The sequence below is a fragment of the Nicotiana tomentosiformis genome, chromosome 7, assembly GCF_000390325.3.
Source record: "Nicotiana tomentosiformis chromosome 7, ASM39032v3, whole genome shotgun sequence".
In the NCBI taxonomy this organism is placed as follows: domain Eukaryota; kingdom Viridiplantae; phylum Streptophyta; class Magnoliopsida; order Solanales; family Solanaceae; genus Nicotiana; species Nicotiana tomentosiformis.
Window position 1 is genome coordinate 2,388,327 of NC_090818.1, and position 19,434 is coordinate 2,407,760.

At 36.3% G+C, this 19,434-nt stretch overlaps 1 protein-coding gene, 1 long non-coding RNA gene and 1 pseudogene across 3 annotated transcripts in view; all 3 read left to right on the plus strand.

The window, feature by feature from the left end:
- The window catches only part of LOC117272941 (F-box/kelch-repeat protein SKIP11-like), an 18,777-nt gene extending 15,253 nt beyond the window's left edge, over positions 1-3,524 (plus strand). The window contains exon 2 of the mRNA XM_070181230.1: positions 1,855-3,524. Coding sequence (XP_070037331.1) covers positions 1,930-3,225 — 1,296 coding nt within the window. The 5' untranslated portion in view covers positions 1,855-1,929 and the 3' untranslated portion in view covers positions 3,226-3,524. The remainder of the gene's footprint in view (positions 1-1,854) is intronic.
- Positions 1-18,348, plus strand: part of LOC104092835 (F-box/kelch-repeat protein SKIP11-like) — a 19,201-nt pseudogene extending 853 nt beyond the window's left edge.
- LOC104092837 (uncharacterized) lies at positions 5,978-19,121 on the plus strand. 2 transcript variants are annotated; one of them, XR_004506150.2, is made up of 4 exons: positions 5,978-6,240; positions 6,920-7,204; positions 10,200-10,459; positions 18,297-19,121. It is a non-coding gene; the product is annotated as an uncharacterized lncRNA (long non-coding RNA). The 2 variants fall into 2 exon arrangements; XR_685512.4 differs by having other exon boundaries at positions 5,979-6,240; positions 6,920-7,192.
- The last annotated feature ends 313 nt before the right edge of the window (positions 19,122-19,434 follow it).

Here is a 19,434-nt window from a genome sequence, read left to right on the forward strand (position 1 = left end):
AAGTCGATATAAAAGATATTATGTCTGGAGGTAGCGATGATTTGATAACCTAATACTGTACACTGTTTCAAAGTTAAAATTTATACATACATTTTGCATTAAATACACGTAAGTCCCTGCTTAAAATGCATGTAAGTTTTAGGTGAAAATCACTTAGATAGACTGTAATTTGCTGCAAAAGTTATATCATTAAACATTCTAGCATATTTCCCACTAACCATAATCTCATAATTGAAAGCAAACATTTCTTCAATAATGTAATTGGCTGCCATTGCAGATATTTGTTATTTAATAGTAAATATTTACTTTTGCCTGCTAGACTATTTTTCGTATTGTTAGTTTATAAGTGTGTCCAAGAACATAAGCAATTAAAAGAATGCTAATTTTTATAAGAATCTATAAGTTTATATTTCGATTTTTCCGTAAAGAAGCAAACATCATAATTATACATTTAGTGAAGATTTTCATGCACGCAAACATGACATTTTGAGTAAGTTCAGTAGTGCATGCTTCAGCTTTCAATTAAAAACCACTCCGTATTGGTAGAATTCTAGGTATTTATGCACTTGTACTAAAGGTCAAATTTTACTCCAAAAACACATCCTTATCTTGCCTGCTTTATCTGATCCCTTAGAACAGTCAAAACTGCAATGGAAGCGACTGTTCATATGTGGCTTCCATGTTAGTTAAAATTATTTTTATAGGCAATAATTGCCGCTAGTTGTTTTTGGTTTTGCTATTATGTAGTTAACCCTTAGATGGAAGGTTTGGTTTGGGGGGTGGGGGGTGGGGGGAGGTGTCCTGCAAGTCCTACAACAGTAGCTGTTTTCCCTTAAAAAGTATTTTTCATGAAAGCTTAAACCTAGAAATTACAGGCTCTACTTATCTAGAGAAAATGTTTAATATCGGTGCTATTTACTAAATCCTCTCATCATCTATGCTCTTATCAGTCGCATAGCGGGTGGTCTCAAAATTTTGGTAGGCATCTCTGGAATTTACTCTTCCATCAATTACGGTTTGCTCTCATGCTTTATAATTCTACAAGTAGCATATAAGTAAATACTTACATAATTTACGAGAAAGATGAATAAAAAATTCCCTCTCATATCATCGTTCTGTGAATTCAATTCCTAAAATGATAGAAAGAGAATGCATGTCAATCTATCTATGGGAACCAAAGAACTTTCAAATTCTAATCAACTAATTTTACTAGAAAAATATAAACAACACTGGTAGAAACGATGTAGAGGTGCTAACTAATGTTAGGCGTGTTGGAAGACGCTTGACCTCTGTGTTGACTGCCAATGGAGAAAAAAAATGTAAGCCCACTTATTAGTGTAAAAATTTAACAGATTTAGATTCATGAAATGTAACTTGAGTATCATGCACAATCCCCCGCCACTCCACCCCTTAAGAAAACGATAGAGAAGTTCTTACCCAATTTAAGAAACAATTTGTGTAGGAAGAGCTTATTCCTTCAAGAAAATATTTATAATCTTCCTGGTGGCACTTGAGAGAATAACGAGAGAAGAATTTGCTCCACGAAAAAAAAAGAGAAAGAGAGAGTGCATAGTGTGTACCGAGACCGTCAGATTACCTAGATTACATTACTTACTCTTTTTGCACTTCCTCCTTAGGCATTTAATTAATTTTTCTTCCTTATGAAGCCAAATCTTACTTTAATTTCAGAAGAGAGAATCCGAAGGCCCCGATTCTTCTTCTACCAAATAGTACAGAAATTAAATAAATACCCTTATATACTAATACATACCGAAAAACAAAAAGAAAAAAAAACTATATTAATAGGAAAATCAAGAAAACAACAGAGGTAGAATTCACCAGATACAAAAAAAGGTTGTCTTTTTCAGTTCATTGCAATCAACTTCTTCCTTCATTTTATCAAATCCTCTTGGTTTTAATCTGGACGACATGTTAGAAGATCAGTCTTGTTTGGTTTCAAAGGATTGTCAGAGAGAAAGTAACTGGGTGGCTTGCATGAATGGCAAAGAGCCATTGGCAAATTATCAGGAGCGTGAACTTGTGAAATGCAAGTTGCAAAATAAGTCTGATGCTTTCAACAGAGTGGAAGTCGCTCTATCTTTGGGCAACTCTTCAGCATCCCCGAACGAGCAAGCTGGCAATAAACGTCATGCTGGGGATAATTCCGATTCGAGCTCTCTTATTCATGCCATTGGCCGTGACAATTCCATCGGTTGTCTCATTCATTGTTCTCGGTCGGATTATGGCGCCATAGCATCTTTGAATCGTAGCTTTCGCTCATTGATTAGGAGCGGAGAACTTTACAAATTGCGGCGGGAAAATGGTGTGGTTGAGCATTGGGTTTATTTCTCCTGCCAATTGGTTGAATGGGAAGCTTTTGATCCTAGTCGCGGTCGTTGGATGCATCTGCCAGCTATGACTCCTGATGAGTGTTTCGTGTTGGCTGACAAGGAGTCGTTGGCGGTTGGCACAGAGCTGCTTGTGTTTGGAAAGGAGATCTTTTCGCATGTCATTTATTGTTACAGTTTATTGACAAACACGTGGTCATCTGGGATGCGGATGAATGTACCAAGATGTTTGTTTGGTTCTGCCAGCATTGGGGAGATTGGCATTCTAGCTGGTGGCTGTGACTCACAAGGCAATATACTTAGCTCAGCTGAACTTTACAATTTGGAGGCAGGAACATGGAAGAGTTTACCGAGCATGAACAAGCCACGTAAGATGTGTTCAGGCGTATTCATGGATGGAAAATTTTATGTGATAGGAGGAATTGGAGGAGCCGAATCGAAGCGGTTGTCTTGTGGGGAGGAGTATGATCTGGAAAAAGGAACGTGGCGTGAAATCCCAAACATGTCTCCTGTGAAAGCTAACGCTGCTAGGAATGATATGCCCGCTACATCTGATGCACCTCCTTTGGTGGCAGTTGTAGACAATGAGCTGTACGCGGCTGATTATGCTGACATGGAGGTGAGGAAGTATGACAAGCAAAATAAAGCGTGGGTTACCATAGGACGGCTGCCCGAAAGAGCAGCTTCCATGTATGGTTGGGGTTTGGCTTTTCGAGCATGTGGTAACAGGCTAATTGTAATTGGTGGACCCAAGGGAGGTGCAGAATATATCGAAGTGAATTCATGGGTTCCACGTGAAGGGCCGATACAATGGGACTTGCTTGGCCGTAAGCGATATGGTAGCTTTGTGTATAACTGTGCTGTCATGGGGTGCTGATCTTTTAATCCTGGTCTTTTGTCCTTGATGATGTTATCTTGATCCATGTTTCTTTCTGTTTTGAATTCATGTTTGTTTTTTGCCAGCAATCTCTATCGTTGTACTGCAATCTGCATTTAAGGGGAAAAATAGGACAATGAAATTCCATAATTGTACGCTGATAGACAAGCGAACTCCTATCTCATCTCATCTTTATTTTCCCTCCTTTATATGATTGGATATGTTTGAAAAATAGTTGCATCTTCGTGAAGTCACACCATTACTTCTTGAGATATGACATATGCATGTGTTTTACTTGATTTTGTCTTTCATTCCGTCTGAAGTTTTCCACCCAGAGTTTAGTTAATTCACTCATAACTCTTTGCATTTGTTAATTTCTCTCTACATCTTAGTCTCAGAGCATCTAGTACAAGGGGAGGACAGATGCACCTCAATTGCTGCAAAGAGAAGGGGAAAAGAAGGTGAAGTGCGTTATACGTCACAACTCTTTGAGGTTTGATTCCTGCGCTTAGTAAAATTAGGGCAGCATTGCAAACCCTCGTCTCGTAATTTTTTAAACCTATTACATTCTTCACTAACTTTGAAATTTAAAATGATAATCAAAGAACTCATTTTCTAGTCGGCCTTATGGAGATTACAACACTCTTTTTGCTGTTTCACAATCAGAAAACGCGATTGTCACTTTTAGTAGACTTTTATTTTCAGTCTTGAAAGTTATTTCCAGCTGGAATCTCTTCATAAGCAAATCCATTTGATCTCTGTGTAGATTACTGTTAATCAAATCTCCAAATATTGAATGAGTGGTAATTAGTTTTCCAGAATAGCATCTGAACTTACTCTTGTATTATACACTCTGCAGTAACTTTATAATAATGGTCACAATAAGAAGTTTTCACATCCAAATGCAAAGGGGATCATGGATTTTTTTTCCAGTTATTACTTACCCTTTTGGCACTTTCCCCTGATGAATTTAATTATTTTTCACATTTTGGAGGTTCACTTTGTCTTTTTCAAAAATTTGAGGGGAATTCTTTATTTTGCATCTATAAAGCTCAGTATCATAGTCCATATGTATTAACTGTGCTGAGTGTGCACCCTGTTGTAATTTGTGATAGTTGAATGTATTCATTAGTGAAGCCAAAAAATGTAAATAGTGATACAGCTAAGTACAATCTGGATTTGTATTACTTGAATAGCCTTCTTTTGGTATTTTCCTCACCTTCATGAGGTTCTCATTGTTATTTGGGAATATAATGCCAGGTGTTATTACGGTAAATATTTAGCCTCAAAACAACTTAACCTTAGTAGTATTGCTACGGCCAAATACTTTGTAGTAATACTTAGTCGCACTCGGTTTATACACCAAATCAAACAGTTTAACCTTAATAGCTTTGTATTCCACTATTTATTAGTTTTACGTACTCAACATATATAACGAGATCTATATAGCATGGTTTTCTCCAAATACATGAAGTGGCTCCAAAAACTTTTACTGTGCTCCAAAAATTATTAATCTTTCATAGCCATTGTTAGCAGGGTGAGATGTGTTCCTTTCTTATGTATTGGCTCCATGGGTCTGAAGGGCAGCAATGTGCACAAAATATCCCGCGTTTACGAAGGGTTGTACCTCAAGGGAAGTAATTTAGGCAGCCTACCTGAAGCATTTTATGGCTCGAATTCGTGAATTATTACATAGAGACACTAGTTGGGGCATTTTATTACGAAGCAAAGCTGAAAGTTAACAATGTGTTTTGCCTTTAGTTGCTTTCTAGTTCCAATGATGGGTGCAGTGGCCAAAATCTGTTTGGGTCAAGCTTATCATCAATATTGCTAACACAAATCTCAATCAAATGAATTTAACAAGTAGGCATGGCATAGGGCTCTATCATTGTGCACGAGACACCTATCTAGTTTAGCTGATCTTGTAGTAGATAAGTCAAATCTCGATGGCTATGACGCACTAACATTGCATCACATATCATCTGATTTAGCTGACCATATCGTAGATCAAGTCACACTTTAGTAACTATGACGCGCTAAGAGGGAAACAGACTTCTAGGATCTTGGGATGAGGTTTTACCCATTTCTAAGATCTTGGCCCGTCCAACAACAATAGAAATTGTTATCACGGCCTAGTAATTATGAATTATGATCTTTAGGACTACAAAGAGATGTGATTTCATAAATGAATTGGAGCATCAAATCATATATTACATAGCGATATCATTTTAATTGTGAAATTACAATCTGCGAAAACTTATCTAATTGGGATAGCAAAAGTGTAACTTTGACAAATTAGGTCAAGAGGACAAGAACAAAATATTATGTTATTAACAATTGAACTACTCTTTCATCAGATGTTAGTCACTTTTTGCTTCTCAAAATTCAACTTAATAATGTTTGAATGATAGAGTAGAATTACAATCTATAGCATATTTTGTGTAATTCTGAATATTTACATTTTAATTTATAACTAATGAACTTAATCTAATAGTTTATAATAGCTTTTGTATAGTTTGTGAAAAATAATTACATTTTAAATTTAAAATAAAAAAAAATAGTCTGGTGTAGTCCTGAAACTTTTAAAAAATGATTTTTCATAATTGAAAAAAAGCCAAACAGATTGGTAATACGGAAGGAAAATAGTTGCAAACGGTCGTAAATTAATTAGTTGCAATTCGTGAATGCGACTTACAATGCGAATTATAATTTTAGAATGTGATAATTACCGAATGCGTTTTATAAGGACTAAAACCACACCATACCAAGGAGCAGGTAAAAGAACAGTAGCGCTTTTTTTTCACCCCTTTTTTGCGCTAATGCCCTTCCATTCCTCGTTTTCCTTATATTCGGCGTTCTCAGAAGACGAATTAAAATCAATAAAGAGCTAAAATTAGAAAAAAGAAATTTAAAGCAAACTGAGAAGAAAGGCAAACGGTTGCAGAAGTTGAGTTTAGTGTCCTAAAATAGGGTGCCTCAAACAAGGAGAACCTCTGTTTTGCTAATCTATTGCAGGTATCCGTTTCCTTATTTTGTATTACTATGGTATTTTCGCTGTGTTTTTTTTAGTGTTTATTGTGCTTCAGATGAAGGATTATTTGACTAAAGTGTACTGAGTTAATGTTGTGTTAATGATGAGAATGTTTGGAACTTTTTGGTCATATCGTATTTAAGATAGAGTAATTTTTAGCATCTTCGTTACGTTTTGGTGTTTTTTTTGTTCTATCAAGAGTGCTGCTATGTGCTCAAAACGTATCCTGTACTTGCTATAACTAGGCCGAACCGCCGAACCGTAGTCTTTGTGGAATTCAACTACTATTGCTTCAACCTAGTTTATATCTTGGAAATTGTACTGATTGATTTTGGATTAGAAATTTGTGGGCTGCAACCGAGGGTCTATTGGAAACAACCGCTCTACCTCCACAAGGTAGGGGTATCCCAGTGTAGTCCCAGTGAGATTACACTGGGTATGTTGTTGTTATTATTGTAATTTGTGAGCTGCTGTTGCAAGCTTAACGTGAAACTAATATGCAGAAGGGGGTAGAAGTTATTTCATTGTATGGATTCACTTCCACACTTTACTTTCCTGTTTTAGGGATTATATGCTTTTTAAGCAGTTAGTTTTCTGCCAAACGTGATGCACTGTATGTATACTGCATATCAATTCTAAATGTATAATGTTTTTTTCCTGTAGAAAGGATCAATTGGACACAATGGTCGAATACAACAGAGTGAAGGTCAAGTGTTTGATTGAATTTACTTGAGGGTTTGTGCGTATGTAAGGTCAAACTTCTGTTATTGATTCGAAGAAATGATCAAAAGAGCTTTATTTGCCAGAGAAGTGGGCGTTTCCAATGATAATGCATGGCTACTTAACGGGGGAATTCACCGCAAATACTAGTTTATCTCATTATTGTTGATAAAATGGCCTAGTCCTTCACATTTACCGTGTAATGTGCTCAAAAAGGTACTAAGAGAGGTTAGCCTATACCATAATATCTCAATTGGGTTATACGATGTTAGCTCTAGCAGTTCTAGTTTAGTGATATATAACTTGAACTTCATGCCCAATCCCCCCCCCCCCCCCCCCAAAAAAAAAAAGAAAAGGCAAGAGAAGTTCATAGCCTCTGTAAAGAAATCTTTGCATATTTAGAGCTTCTTCTTTCCATAAATGATTGATAATCTTCCTTATAGCACTATGAGAGAATAATGAGAAAAGAAACTTCTTTAGGAAAAAAGAAGAGAAAGAAAGTACGTAGTGTGAACTAACACATTGTCAGATAACCTAGATTACTTGGATTATTAGTTACATTACTTACTCTCGTTGAGCTTTCCCCTGATGCATCTAGTTCTTTTTGCCTCGTGAGATACTTCACTTAGTCATATATCAGATCTAGATACCAAGTCTTCACCACATAGATGCACGTAATTTGCACATAAGAGGTGATCACTAATTTTTTGGTGGCATCTATTGGCATTTACTCTTCCATCAGTCGGGGTTTATGTTCTCATGGTTTATAATTCGTCAAGTATCATCAAGTATTTATTTAATTTTAATTTACTAGAAATTTAGAAAAATTACAGTCCTATATCATGGATATGTGAATTTGATTCCCGACAATGATAGAAACATGATGTCATCAGAATCGACCTATGGGAACCAAACTGATTTTGAAATCTAATCAGCATGTTTCACTAGTAAAAGGATAAAGTGCTAATTAATTTGGGACGCATGGGAACACCTCTGACATTTGTGTCGAATGCCGTTGGAGCAATAGAGGCGACACCATTTGGTTGTATAAAAGTTTAATAGAATATATAACTTGACTATCATGCATAATCCTCCAACATTCCACCCCTTGAAGGAAAGGAAAGAGAAGTTCTTATTCAAGCTTCTTCCTTCAAAAAGATTAATAATCTTTCTTGTAGTACTTTCCATTTCAAAAAAGGAAAAAATCCATTTTCAAAAATCTTTCTTGTAGTACTTTGCAAGAATAGAGGGAGAAGAAATTGCTTTAGGAAAAAGAAGAGAAAGAGAGTACATAGTGTTAACCGACACAATGTCAGATCGCCTAGATCACTTGGATTTTCTATTATGTTTCATACCTTTTGAGCACCTTCCATTTATGAACTTAATTGTTTTCCTCGTAAGATGCTTCACTAGGTCGTATCTTTCAAAAAAAGAAAAAAGATGCTTCACTTGGTCATATATATTAGTTATGTACACCGAGTCTTACCCGCATCTATGCACATAATTTGCACATAAGAAGTGATCTAAAACATATGGTTGGCATTTCCGGCTTTTACTCGTCCCTCAATTATGGTTTATGTCTCATGTTTTATAATCTTTAAATAGCATAGTGAATAATTAAATTTAATTTTCCAGAAATCGTGAATTTAATTGTCTAGAATATTGAAACTAGCTGTCATCAGAATAAACCTATGGGGAACCAAAAGCTTTTTTTGAATTTGAATCAACAAGTTTCACTTAAAAAGTATAAAGAACGACCGTAGGGAAGATGGAGATGTGCTAATTAATGTTTGATCTATGGGGAGACCTTTTTTTGAATCCATGGGAGTAATAGAGGGAGCACCAATATTACTTAATAAACTCAAACTCATGATATATAACTTGAGTATGATGCGCATGATCTCCACCTGAAGAAAAGGAAGAGAAGAAGTTCTTACTCAATGTAAAGAAATTTCTTGCATATGAAGTGCTTCTTCAGTCAAGAGATGATCGATAATCTTCCTTGTAGCACTTGAGAGAATAATGAGAAGAAAGTGCTCTAGGAAAAAGAAGAGAAGGAGAATACATAGTTCGAACTGACTGTCGGGTCACCTAGAAAACTTGGATTTACAATTGCGTTACTTACCCTCCTTTTGGCACTTCCCCTGATGCATTTAATTCTTTTTTCCTCCACAAATGTTTCACTTTGTCATATCTCAGTTACATACACCAAGTTCTCTCTACGTCGATGTACAGAATTTTGTTGAATGACATCGGAGCAGTAGAGGCAAGATCACTTGGTAGTATAAAAATCTAACAGATCTAGATTGATAATATATAACTTAAGTATCATTCACGATCCCCCACCACTCCACCCCCTAAAAAAGAAGAAGAAGTTCTCACCTAAAGAATATTTTTTTTATATGAAGAGCTCTTTCTCAAAATAATGATCTAGGAAGGTGTGGAGCTCTTTCTCTTTCTTCAAAATATATGAAGAGCTCTTTCTCAAGAATGATTGATAATCTTCTTGTAGCACTTTGAGCGAATAATGAGAGAAGAAACTGCTCTATGAAATAGAAGAGAAAGAGAGTACAGAGTGAGAATGCCACAATGTAGATCACCTAGATTACCTGGATTTTCGATTGCTTTATTTACCCTTTTGACATTTTTCCCTGATGTATTTAATTATTTTTTCTCCCGAGGTGCTTCACTTGCAGATAAGGGGTGCTTCCAAAATTTTTGAATGCTTTCTCTGATCTTTTATAATGTTTCAAGTAGCATCAAGCAATTAATTGAATTTAGTTTACCGAAAACTTTCCAAAAAAAAAAAACCACCTCGTATCATCGATATGTGAATTTAACTGCCCAGAATGGTAGAAACATGATGTCAACAGAAACTACCTGTGGGAACCAGAAACTTTCTTAATTCTAATCAACTAGTTTCACTGGAAAATGATAAAGAATGCTGGTAAGAAGGTTGGAGAGGTGCTTGTTGATGGTAAGACGTATAAGAAGACGTTTGATGTTTGTGTTGAATGTCATTGGAGCAATAGATGCAACACCATTTGGTAGTACATACATCCAACAGATCTAGATTCATTATATATTACTCGAGTGTTATGGACAATCCTCCATACTCCACCCCATAAAGAAATGGAAAGAGAACGAACTCTTATCCAATGTACAAAAAATTGTCGATATAAAGCTTCTTCCTTCAATTAATGATTGGTAATTTTTCTTGTAGTACTTTTCCATGGAGAGAAGAAATTGCTTTGGGAAAAAGAGGAGAAAAGGAGTACATGGTGTGAGCAGATACAATGTCAGATCACCTAGATTGCTCGGATTTTCAATAACCTTGCGTACCCATTCTGCACTCTCTGCTGATGCGTTTAATTCCCTTTTCCTCTTGAGATGCTTCACTTGGTCATATATCAGTTCTAGATACCAAGCCTTCTCCACAACTATGCACATAATTTGCACATACACGATGATCCCAAAAATTTGGTAGGCTTCTCTTCCATTTACTCTTCAATCAATTAGTTGTTTATGTTCTTAAGTTTTAAAATTCTACAAGTAGCATTAACAAATTAATTAAATTTAGTTTGCAAAAAGTTTTAAAAAGATACCTTCCAGTATCATCGATATGTGAATTTTATTCCTTAGAATGATAGAAACATGATGCCATCAGAATTTGCCTTTGGGACTCAAAATGTTTTAGCATCCAAAATTTCTAATTGTCAAGCGTCGCTTGAAATGGATAAAGAACAGTGGTCGGAAATGTGGAGATGCACTAATAATGTTTAGACCTATGGGAAGATTTTTGACATTTGTGTTGGATGTCATTGGAGCAATATAGGGAACATCACTTGGCGGTATAAACTTTTTTAAATCTAATTCCTGATATATAACTTGAATATCCCGCACAATCCTCCACTGCTCAAACCCTTTAAGAAAAGGGAAGAGAAGAAGTTCTTGCTCAATTTGCATATAAAGAGCCTTTTCTTAAAAAATGGTTGATAATATCCTCGTAACACTTGAGGGAATGAGAAGAATTTGCTCTAGGAGAAAGAAAAGAAAGAGAGTACATAGTTTGAATTAAGGCTATGTCAGGCGCCTTGATTACTTGGATTTACGATTGCACTACTTGTCCTTTTGGAACTTCCTCGATGCATTTAATCCTTATTTCCTCCTGAGATGTTGCACTTTGTCATACCTCAGTTTTAGACACCAACCTTAACATCGATGCACATAATTGTGTTGAGTGCTATTGGAGTAATAGAAATAAGAAAAATAACAGAAGAAACTGCTCTAGGAAAAAGAAGAGAATGAGAGTACATAGTGTCAACTGACACGGAGTCAGATCACCTAGATTACTTGGATCTTAGATTACATTACTTACGCTTTCGGCACTTTCTCCACATGCATTTAATTAGTTTTTCCTCCTTGAATGTTTCACTTGGTCATATGTCAGTTCTAAACTCAAGCTTTCTCTGCATCTACGCCCATAGTTTGCACATAATTAGCACATAATTTACACATAAGTGGTGATCCAAATTTTTTTGTAGGACTCCCTGGTATTTACTCTTCCATCAATTAGGATGTGCATTTTTTATTTGACCCAAACACGTAGAAATATTTTTGTTAATGGGCGACGACAAAACTCAAACTCTAGTCCTCTACCTAAGTTGGTGCCATTCGAAAAGAGAGAACATGTTGAATTGTGTGAACTACCTTATTTGAAAACTCAAGTTATTAGAGATAGAACATAGTTATTCATTTATGTCTGCAACCTGATCCATGGGATATGGAGTCTACAAGTGGAGAAGCATATTGGGATTTGAAGTTTTGGAACAGCTTGCGCTAGACTGGAAGGTCGATGCACATGATAGTGAAGATGTATGGAGATGGGGGCGGGGGAAAACAGGGTATTTTCTGTACGCCCTATTACGAGAAGCTTGTGACTAGGAAGTAGTCGAGAAAGGTGTATCTTTTCACTTTACTTTGCTAGCTGTGTGTGGGGTAATCTTGACGATGGAGAACTTGGGGAAGAAAAAGTTTATTTGTTAGTTGGCGCTTCATGTGTAAAGACTCGGGGGAAGATGTGAATCACCTCCATTTACATTGTCGAATAGCATCTTAGTTGTGGTGCGAAATCCTGTGATGGTCTGGCTTTTAGTGTGTAATACCGAACACTCTGAAAGAAACAATGTTTAGTTGGACCTTTAGAAAACAGAGGAGATATATGGTATGTGATGTTGCTCCTCTAGTACTTATGTACCGTATGAAAAGAGAGGATTTGGAGTACTTTTGATGGAGTAGCGTTCTATCTCTTATTCCTTTTTGGTGCACCCACGAGGTTCCCATATGTATAAAAGATTTGGTGTCTTTCGTAGAAAACCATATTATTTCGTAAGCTTTTTCTACCTTTTGGTGTACCTCTTGTATATAGGCATTTTTTGCCCTTCTTTTAATGAAATGTATTACTTTATCAAAAAAAAAACCTGATCCATAGGATGACTACATATGTGAAACTTTTGACGGACTGTCAGAAGTAGTGATTCCTACTAATTTCACATATCATTATCTTAGTTGAAGAAAAAGTGTCATAGACTTATGTTTAAGATGAACTATCAGATTAATTGTCTTTGCTTCTCCACCCAACAACAACATACCCACAAGTGAGGTTTGGGGAGGGTAGTGTGTAAGCAAACCTTACCCCTACTTTCTGCAGGTAGAGAGGCTTCTCCACCCGTTTAATCTAATAGCGACTCATCAAAAGCTTGTAATAACTGAAAGAGAAATGGAGCCCATCCTTACTTGAGATGTTATTCAGGAAAAAAAGTGCAACTAAGACGCTATTTGGGGAACAACTAAGACGCTATTCGAGGGAAGATGTGAATCACCTCCATTTACATTGTCGAATAGCGTCATAGTTGTGGTGCGAAATCTTGTGATGGTCTGGATTAGAGTATGTAATACCGAACACTGTGAAAGAAACAATGTTTAGTTGGACCTTTAGAAGACAGAGGAGACATAGGGTATGTGATGTTGCTCCTCTAGTACTTATGGACTGTATGAAGAGAGATGAATTGGAGCGCTTTTGATGGAGTAGACATGGATTTTGTACACTTGAGGAATGGCCTCCTATCTCTTATTACTTTTTGGTGCACCCACGAGGTTCCCTATGTATAAAAGATTGGGTGTCTTTCATAAAAAAACATATTATTTTGTAAGCTTAGGGTATTTTTTGCCCTTCTTTTATTGAAATTTATTTCCTTATCAACAAAGAAAAACCCTGATCCATAGGATGACTACAAATGTGAAACTATTACCGGGCTGTCAGAAGTAGTGATTCCTACTAATTTCAGAGATCATTATCTTAGTTGAAGAAAAAGTGTCATAGACTTATGTTTTAGATCAACTGTCAGATTATTTGTCTTTGCTTCTCCACCCAACAACATCATACCCAGTGTAATCCCTAGTGAGGTTTGGGAAGGGTAGTGTGTAAGTAGACCTCAGCCCTACTTTCTGCAGGTAGAGAGGCTTCTCCTCCCATTTAATCTAATAGCGACTCATCAAAAGCTTGTAATAACTAAAAGAGAAATGGAGCCAGTCCTTACTTGAGATGTTATTCAGGGAAAAAAGCCCAACTCTTCTTTGCACTCAGGGCAGCACTTGGTTTCACTGGCTGCTTGATAGATGCATGAGTCCTTAGTTTCACTGACTGCTTATAGATGCAAACTGCAACAAAGAGGAAATTATCATAAACATGAGATTAAGATTGACACCCAATTAGCTAATGATCCATCTCAATAAACAAACTTCAAAAAAAGAAAGAAGGAACTTTAAGTTTGACAATGTTGATGGTGATCCTTCAGTTAACATTGCTAGCTGAAGGTATACTTTTGTTGCATTTGTACTACTAGATATTTGCTCAACTACCATAAATGTTTATCCTTTTAGTCACACTTAAAGAGCTTTAAATCTTAGAAATCTATCATTCTGTCACTTCTTTAATTAGTGAAGATGCCGGAACTTTTAGTTTGCCAATGTGTAACAGTTCTTTGACTCTTGTCTAGCTTAAGTTGCTTTTTGCGAATTGATATATGATGCAAAACATGCTCGTATTTATGTGTATGATTGGTCAAAGTTCTTTTGTGGTAATTAAATGAACAAAATAGAGAGCTTTTTGTACTGAACTTATTTCTATTTACCAATGCTACCTATTATGTTTATAGTATAAAGAGTGAGGATTGAGGAATTTGTGTATCTTGTGTACGCATGCAATTGGAAAAATTGTCTCATGAAAACTCATGTAGAGATGTCTGAAGGCAAAAGTTAATAGTGGTGGCTATGTTGCAAGTTTACTACATAGAGTATGCCGCAAACATTTATTAATGTCATCTAGGTTGCTATCCATTGAAACTTCTGTATTGGCTGGTTTTCCAGAATCTTTTACTTCAGTCATTGGTCACCTTTTAGTCTTTTACTGAATCCACTGGCAACGTTCTATCTCTGTTTGTTTTGCCTGCACAATAAGAATTGTATCAAACTTCTAAATTGATCCAGAAAAGAGACCACATATATATCTAATATCTAATCATACTGAACTTTTAAGCGTAAGAAATGCAAATATCTTAAGGTTTATCTGTGGAGAAAGATATTTACTTTTTATAGACTTGCAGATGCTGTAGCCTTTTCACCTAGCATTGTTGCATTGACCGTATGGACTGATGCAGTGAAAAACTGAAATTTAGAGTATCTGACTAAGTTGAGGTAGAAAACATCAAGTCGAATATAAAAGATATTATGTCTGGAGAGGTAGTGATGATTTGATAACCTAATACGGTACACCGTTTCAAAGTTGAAATTTGTGCATAAGTTTTGCATTAAATACATTTAAGTCCCTGCTTAAAATGCCATGTAAGTTTTAGGTGAAAATCACTTAGATAGACTGTAATTTGCTGCAAAAGTTATATCATTAAACATTCTAGCATATCTCCCACAAACCATAATCTCATAATTGAAAGTTAACATTTCTTCAACAATGTAATTGGCTGCCATTGCAGATATTTGTTATTTAATAAACATTTAATTTTGTCTGCTAGACTAATTTTCGTATTGTTAGTTTATAAGTGTGTCCAAGAACTTAAGCAATTAAAAGAATGCTAATTTTTCTAAGAATCTATAAGTTTATATTTCAATTTTTCCATATAGAAGCAAACATCATAATTATACATTTAGTGATGATTTTCATGCACGCGAACATGAATAAGTTCAGTGGTGCATGCTTCAACTTTCAATTAAAAACCACTCCGTATTGGTAGAATTCTAGGTATTTATGCAGTTGTACTAAAGGTCAAATTTACTCCAAAAACTCATCCTTATCTTGCCTGCTTTATCTGGTCCCTTAGAACACTCAATACTGCAATGCTCTTAACTATATCATAGGTCGCTTCCATGTTAGATAAAGTTATTTTTTGCCGCTAGTTGTTTTTGGTTTTGCTATTATGTAGTTAACCCTTAGATGGTAGCTTTTTTCCTTTAAAAAGTGTTTTTCATGAATGCTTAAACCTAGAAATTACAGGCTCTATCTAGAGAAAGTGTTTAATATCAATGCTATTTACTAAGCCTCACATCATCTATGCACTTATCTGTCGCATAGAGGGTGGTCCCAAAATTCTGGTAGGCATCTCTGGCATTTACTCTTCCATCAATTACGGTTTGCTCTCATGTTTTATAATTCTCCAAGAAGCATATACCTTAAACACAATTTAAGAGAAAGATGAATAAAAAATTCCTTCCCATATCATTGATCTGTGAATTCAATTGCCTAAAATGATAGAAAGACAATGCATGTCAATCTATCTATGGGAACCAAAGAACTTCCAAATTCTAATCAACAAATTTTACTAGAATAATATAAACAACACTTGTAGGAACGATGGAGAGGTGCTAACTAGTGTTAGGCGTGTTGGAAGACCTTTGACGTTTGTGTTGAATGCCAGTGGAGAAATAAAGGTAAGCCCGCTTATTAGTGTAAAATTTAAGAGATTTAGATTTATGAAATGTAACTTGAGTATCATGCACAATCCCCCGCCGGTCCACCCCTTAAGAAAATGATATAGAAGTTCTTACCCAATTTTGAGAAAATTTTTGTATAGGAAGAGCTTCTTCCTTCAAGAAAATATTGATCGTCTTCCTTGTGGCACTTGAGAGAATAACGAGAGAAGAATTTGCTCCACGGAAAAAAAGAGAGAGAGAGTGCAGAGTGTGAACCGAGACTGTCAGATTACCTAGATTACATTACTTACTCTTTTTGCACTTCCTCCTTAGGCATTTAATTAATTTTTCCTCCTTATGAAGCCAAATCTTACTTTAATTTCAGAAGAGAGAACCCGAAGGCCCCGATTCTTCTTCTACCAAATAGTACAAAAATTAAATAACTACCCTTATATACTAATACATACCGAAAAACAAAAAGAAAAAAAAACTATATTAATAGGAAAATCAAGAAAAACAACAGAGGTAGAATTCACCAGATACAAAAAAGGTTGTCTTTTTCAGTTTATTGCAATCAACTTCCTTCATTTTATCAAATCCTCTTGGTTTTAATCTGGACGATATGTTAGAAGATCAGTCTTGTTTGGTTTCAAAGGATTGTCAGAGAGAAAGTAACTGGGTGGCTTGCATGAATGGCAAAGAGCCATTGGTAAATTATCAGGAGTGTGAACTTGTGAAATGCAAGTTGCCAAATAAGTCTGATGCTTTCAACAGAGTGGAAGTCGCTCTATCTTTGGGCAACTCTTCAGCATCCCCGAACGAGCAAGCTGGCAATAAACGTCATGCTGGGGATAATTCTGATTCGAGCTCTCTTATTCATGCCATTGGCCGTGACAATTCCATCGGTTGACTCATTCATTGTTCTCGGTCGGATTATGGCGCCATAGCATCTTTGAATCGTAGCTTTCGCTCATTGATTAGGAGCGGAGAACTTTACAAATTGCGGCGGGAAAATGGTGTGGTTGAGCATTGGGTTTATTTCTCCTGCCAACTGGTTGGATGGGAAGCTTTTGATCCTAGTCGCGGTCGTTGGATGCATCTGCCAGCTATGACTCCTGATGAGTGTTTCGTGTTGGCTGACAAGGAGTCGTTGGCAGTTGGCACAGAGCTGCTTGTGTTTGGAAAGGAGATCTTTTCTCTTGTCATTTATCGTTACAGTTTATTGACAAACACGTGGTCATCTGGGATGCGGATGAATGTACCGAGATGTTTGTTTGGTTCTGCCAGCATTGGGGAGATTGGCATTCTAGCTGGTGGCTGTGACTCACGAGGCAATATACTTAGCTCAACTGAACTTTACAATTCGGAGTCTGGAACGTGGAAGACTTTACCGAGCATGAACAAGCCACGTAAGATGTGTTCAGGGGTATTCATGGATGGAAAATTTTATGTGATAGGAGGAATTGGAGGAGCCGAATCGAAGCGGTTGACTTGTGGGGAGGAGTATGATTTGGAAAAAGGAACGTGGCGTGAAATCCCAAACATGTCTCCGGTGCAAGCTAACGCTGCTAGGAATGATATGCCCGCTACATCTGATGCACCTCCTTTGGTGGCAGTTGTACACAATGAGCTGTACGCGGCTGATTATGCTGACATGGAGGTGAGGAAGTATGACAAGCAAAATAAAGCGTGGGTTACCATAGGACGGCTGCCCGAAAGAGCAGCTTCCATGTATGGTTGGGGTTTGGCTTTTCGAGCATGTGGTAACAGGCTAATTGTAATTGGTGGACCCAAGGGAGGTGCAGAATATATCGAAGTGAATTCATGGGTTCCAAGTGAAGGGCCGATACAATGGGACTTGCTTGGCCGAAAGCGATCTGGTAGCTTTGTGTATAACTGTGCTGTCATGGGGTGCTGATCATTTAATCCCGGTCTTTTGTCTTTGATGATGTTATCTTGATCCATCTTTCTTTCTGTTTTAAATTCATGTTTGTTCTTTGATCCATCTTTCTTTCTGTTTTAAATTCATGTTTGTTCTTTGCTAGCAATCTTTATCGTTGTACTGCAATATGCATTTAAGGGGAAAAATAGGACGATGAAATTCAATAATTGGACGCTGACAGACAAGCGTCCTATCTCATGTCATCTTTTTTTTTCCTGCTTTATATGATTGGATATGTTTGAAAAATAGTTGCATCTTCATGAAGTCGCCACCATTACTTCTTGAGATATGACATGCATGTGTTTTACGTGTTCATTTCCTCTGAAGTTTTCCATCAAGTGTTTAGTTAATTCACTCATAACTCTTTGCATTTTGTTAATTTCTCTCTACATCTAGTACTGGAACAAGGGGAGGAAAGATGCACCGCAATTTGCTGCAAAGAGGAGAAGAGGAAAAGAAGGTGAAGTACGTTGTAAGTCGCAACTCTTAGTGCTTGGTAAAATTAAGGCAGCATTGCAAACCCTCGTCTCGAAATATTTTTAACCTATTAGACTCTTCACTAACTTTGAAATTTAAAATGATAATCAAAGAACCTGAACTCATTTTCTAGTCGGCTTATAGAGATTATTCCACATGCAACATCTCTTTTAGCTGTTTCACAATCATAAAACGCGATTATTGCTTTAATAGACTTTTATGTTCAGTCTTGAAAGTTATTTTCCAGCTGGATTCTCTTCATAAGCAAATCCATTTGATCTCTGTGTAGATTACTGTGACTAAATCAAATCTCCAAATATTAAATGAGTGGTAATTACTTTTCCAGAATAGCATCTGAACTTACTCTTGTATTATACACTCTGGCCTCTGCAGTAACTTTATAATGCAACGAAGATCTTGGATTTTTTTTCCAGTTATTACTTACCCTTTTGGCACTTTCCCCTGATGAATTTAATTCCTTTCTCTTTGGAGGTCATATCTGAGTAATCAACTGTCATGACAAAGTGTACTGTCTTCTTAAAATTTGAAAGGGAATTTTTTAGTTTGCATCTCTAAAACTCGGTATTATTGTCCATATGTATTAACTGTGCTGAGTGTGCATCCTGTTGTAATTTGTGATAGTTGAATGTATTCATTAGTGAAGCCAAAAATGTAAATAATGATACAGCTAAGTACTATCTGGATTTGGACTAATAGAATAAACTTCTTTTGGTATTTTTCTCACCTTCATGAGGTTCTCATTGTTATTTGGGAATATAATGCCAGGTTTTATTACGGTAAATATTTTGCCGCATCCGGCCAAAACAATTTAACCTTAGTAGTATTGCTACGGCTAAATACTTTACAGTAAATATTTAGTCGCAACTGTTTATACACCAAATCAAATAATTTAACTTTAGTAGAATCGCATTCCATTATTTCTTAGTTTTACGTACTCAACATATATTGTGAGACCGTAACTTTGGCGTCTCTAATCCTTGTTAATGTCCACATATAGCATGGTTGTTCTCCAAATACATGAAGTGGCAAAACATTG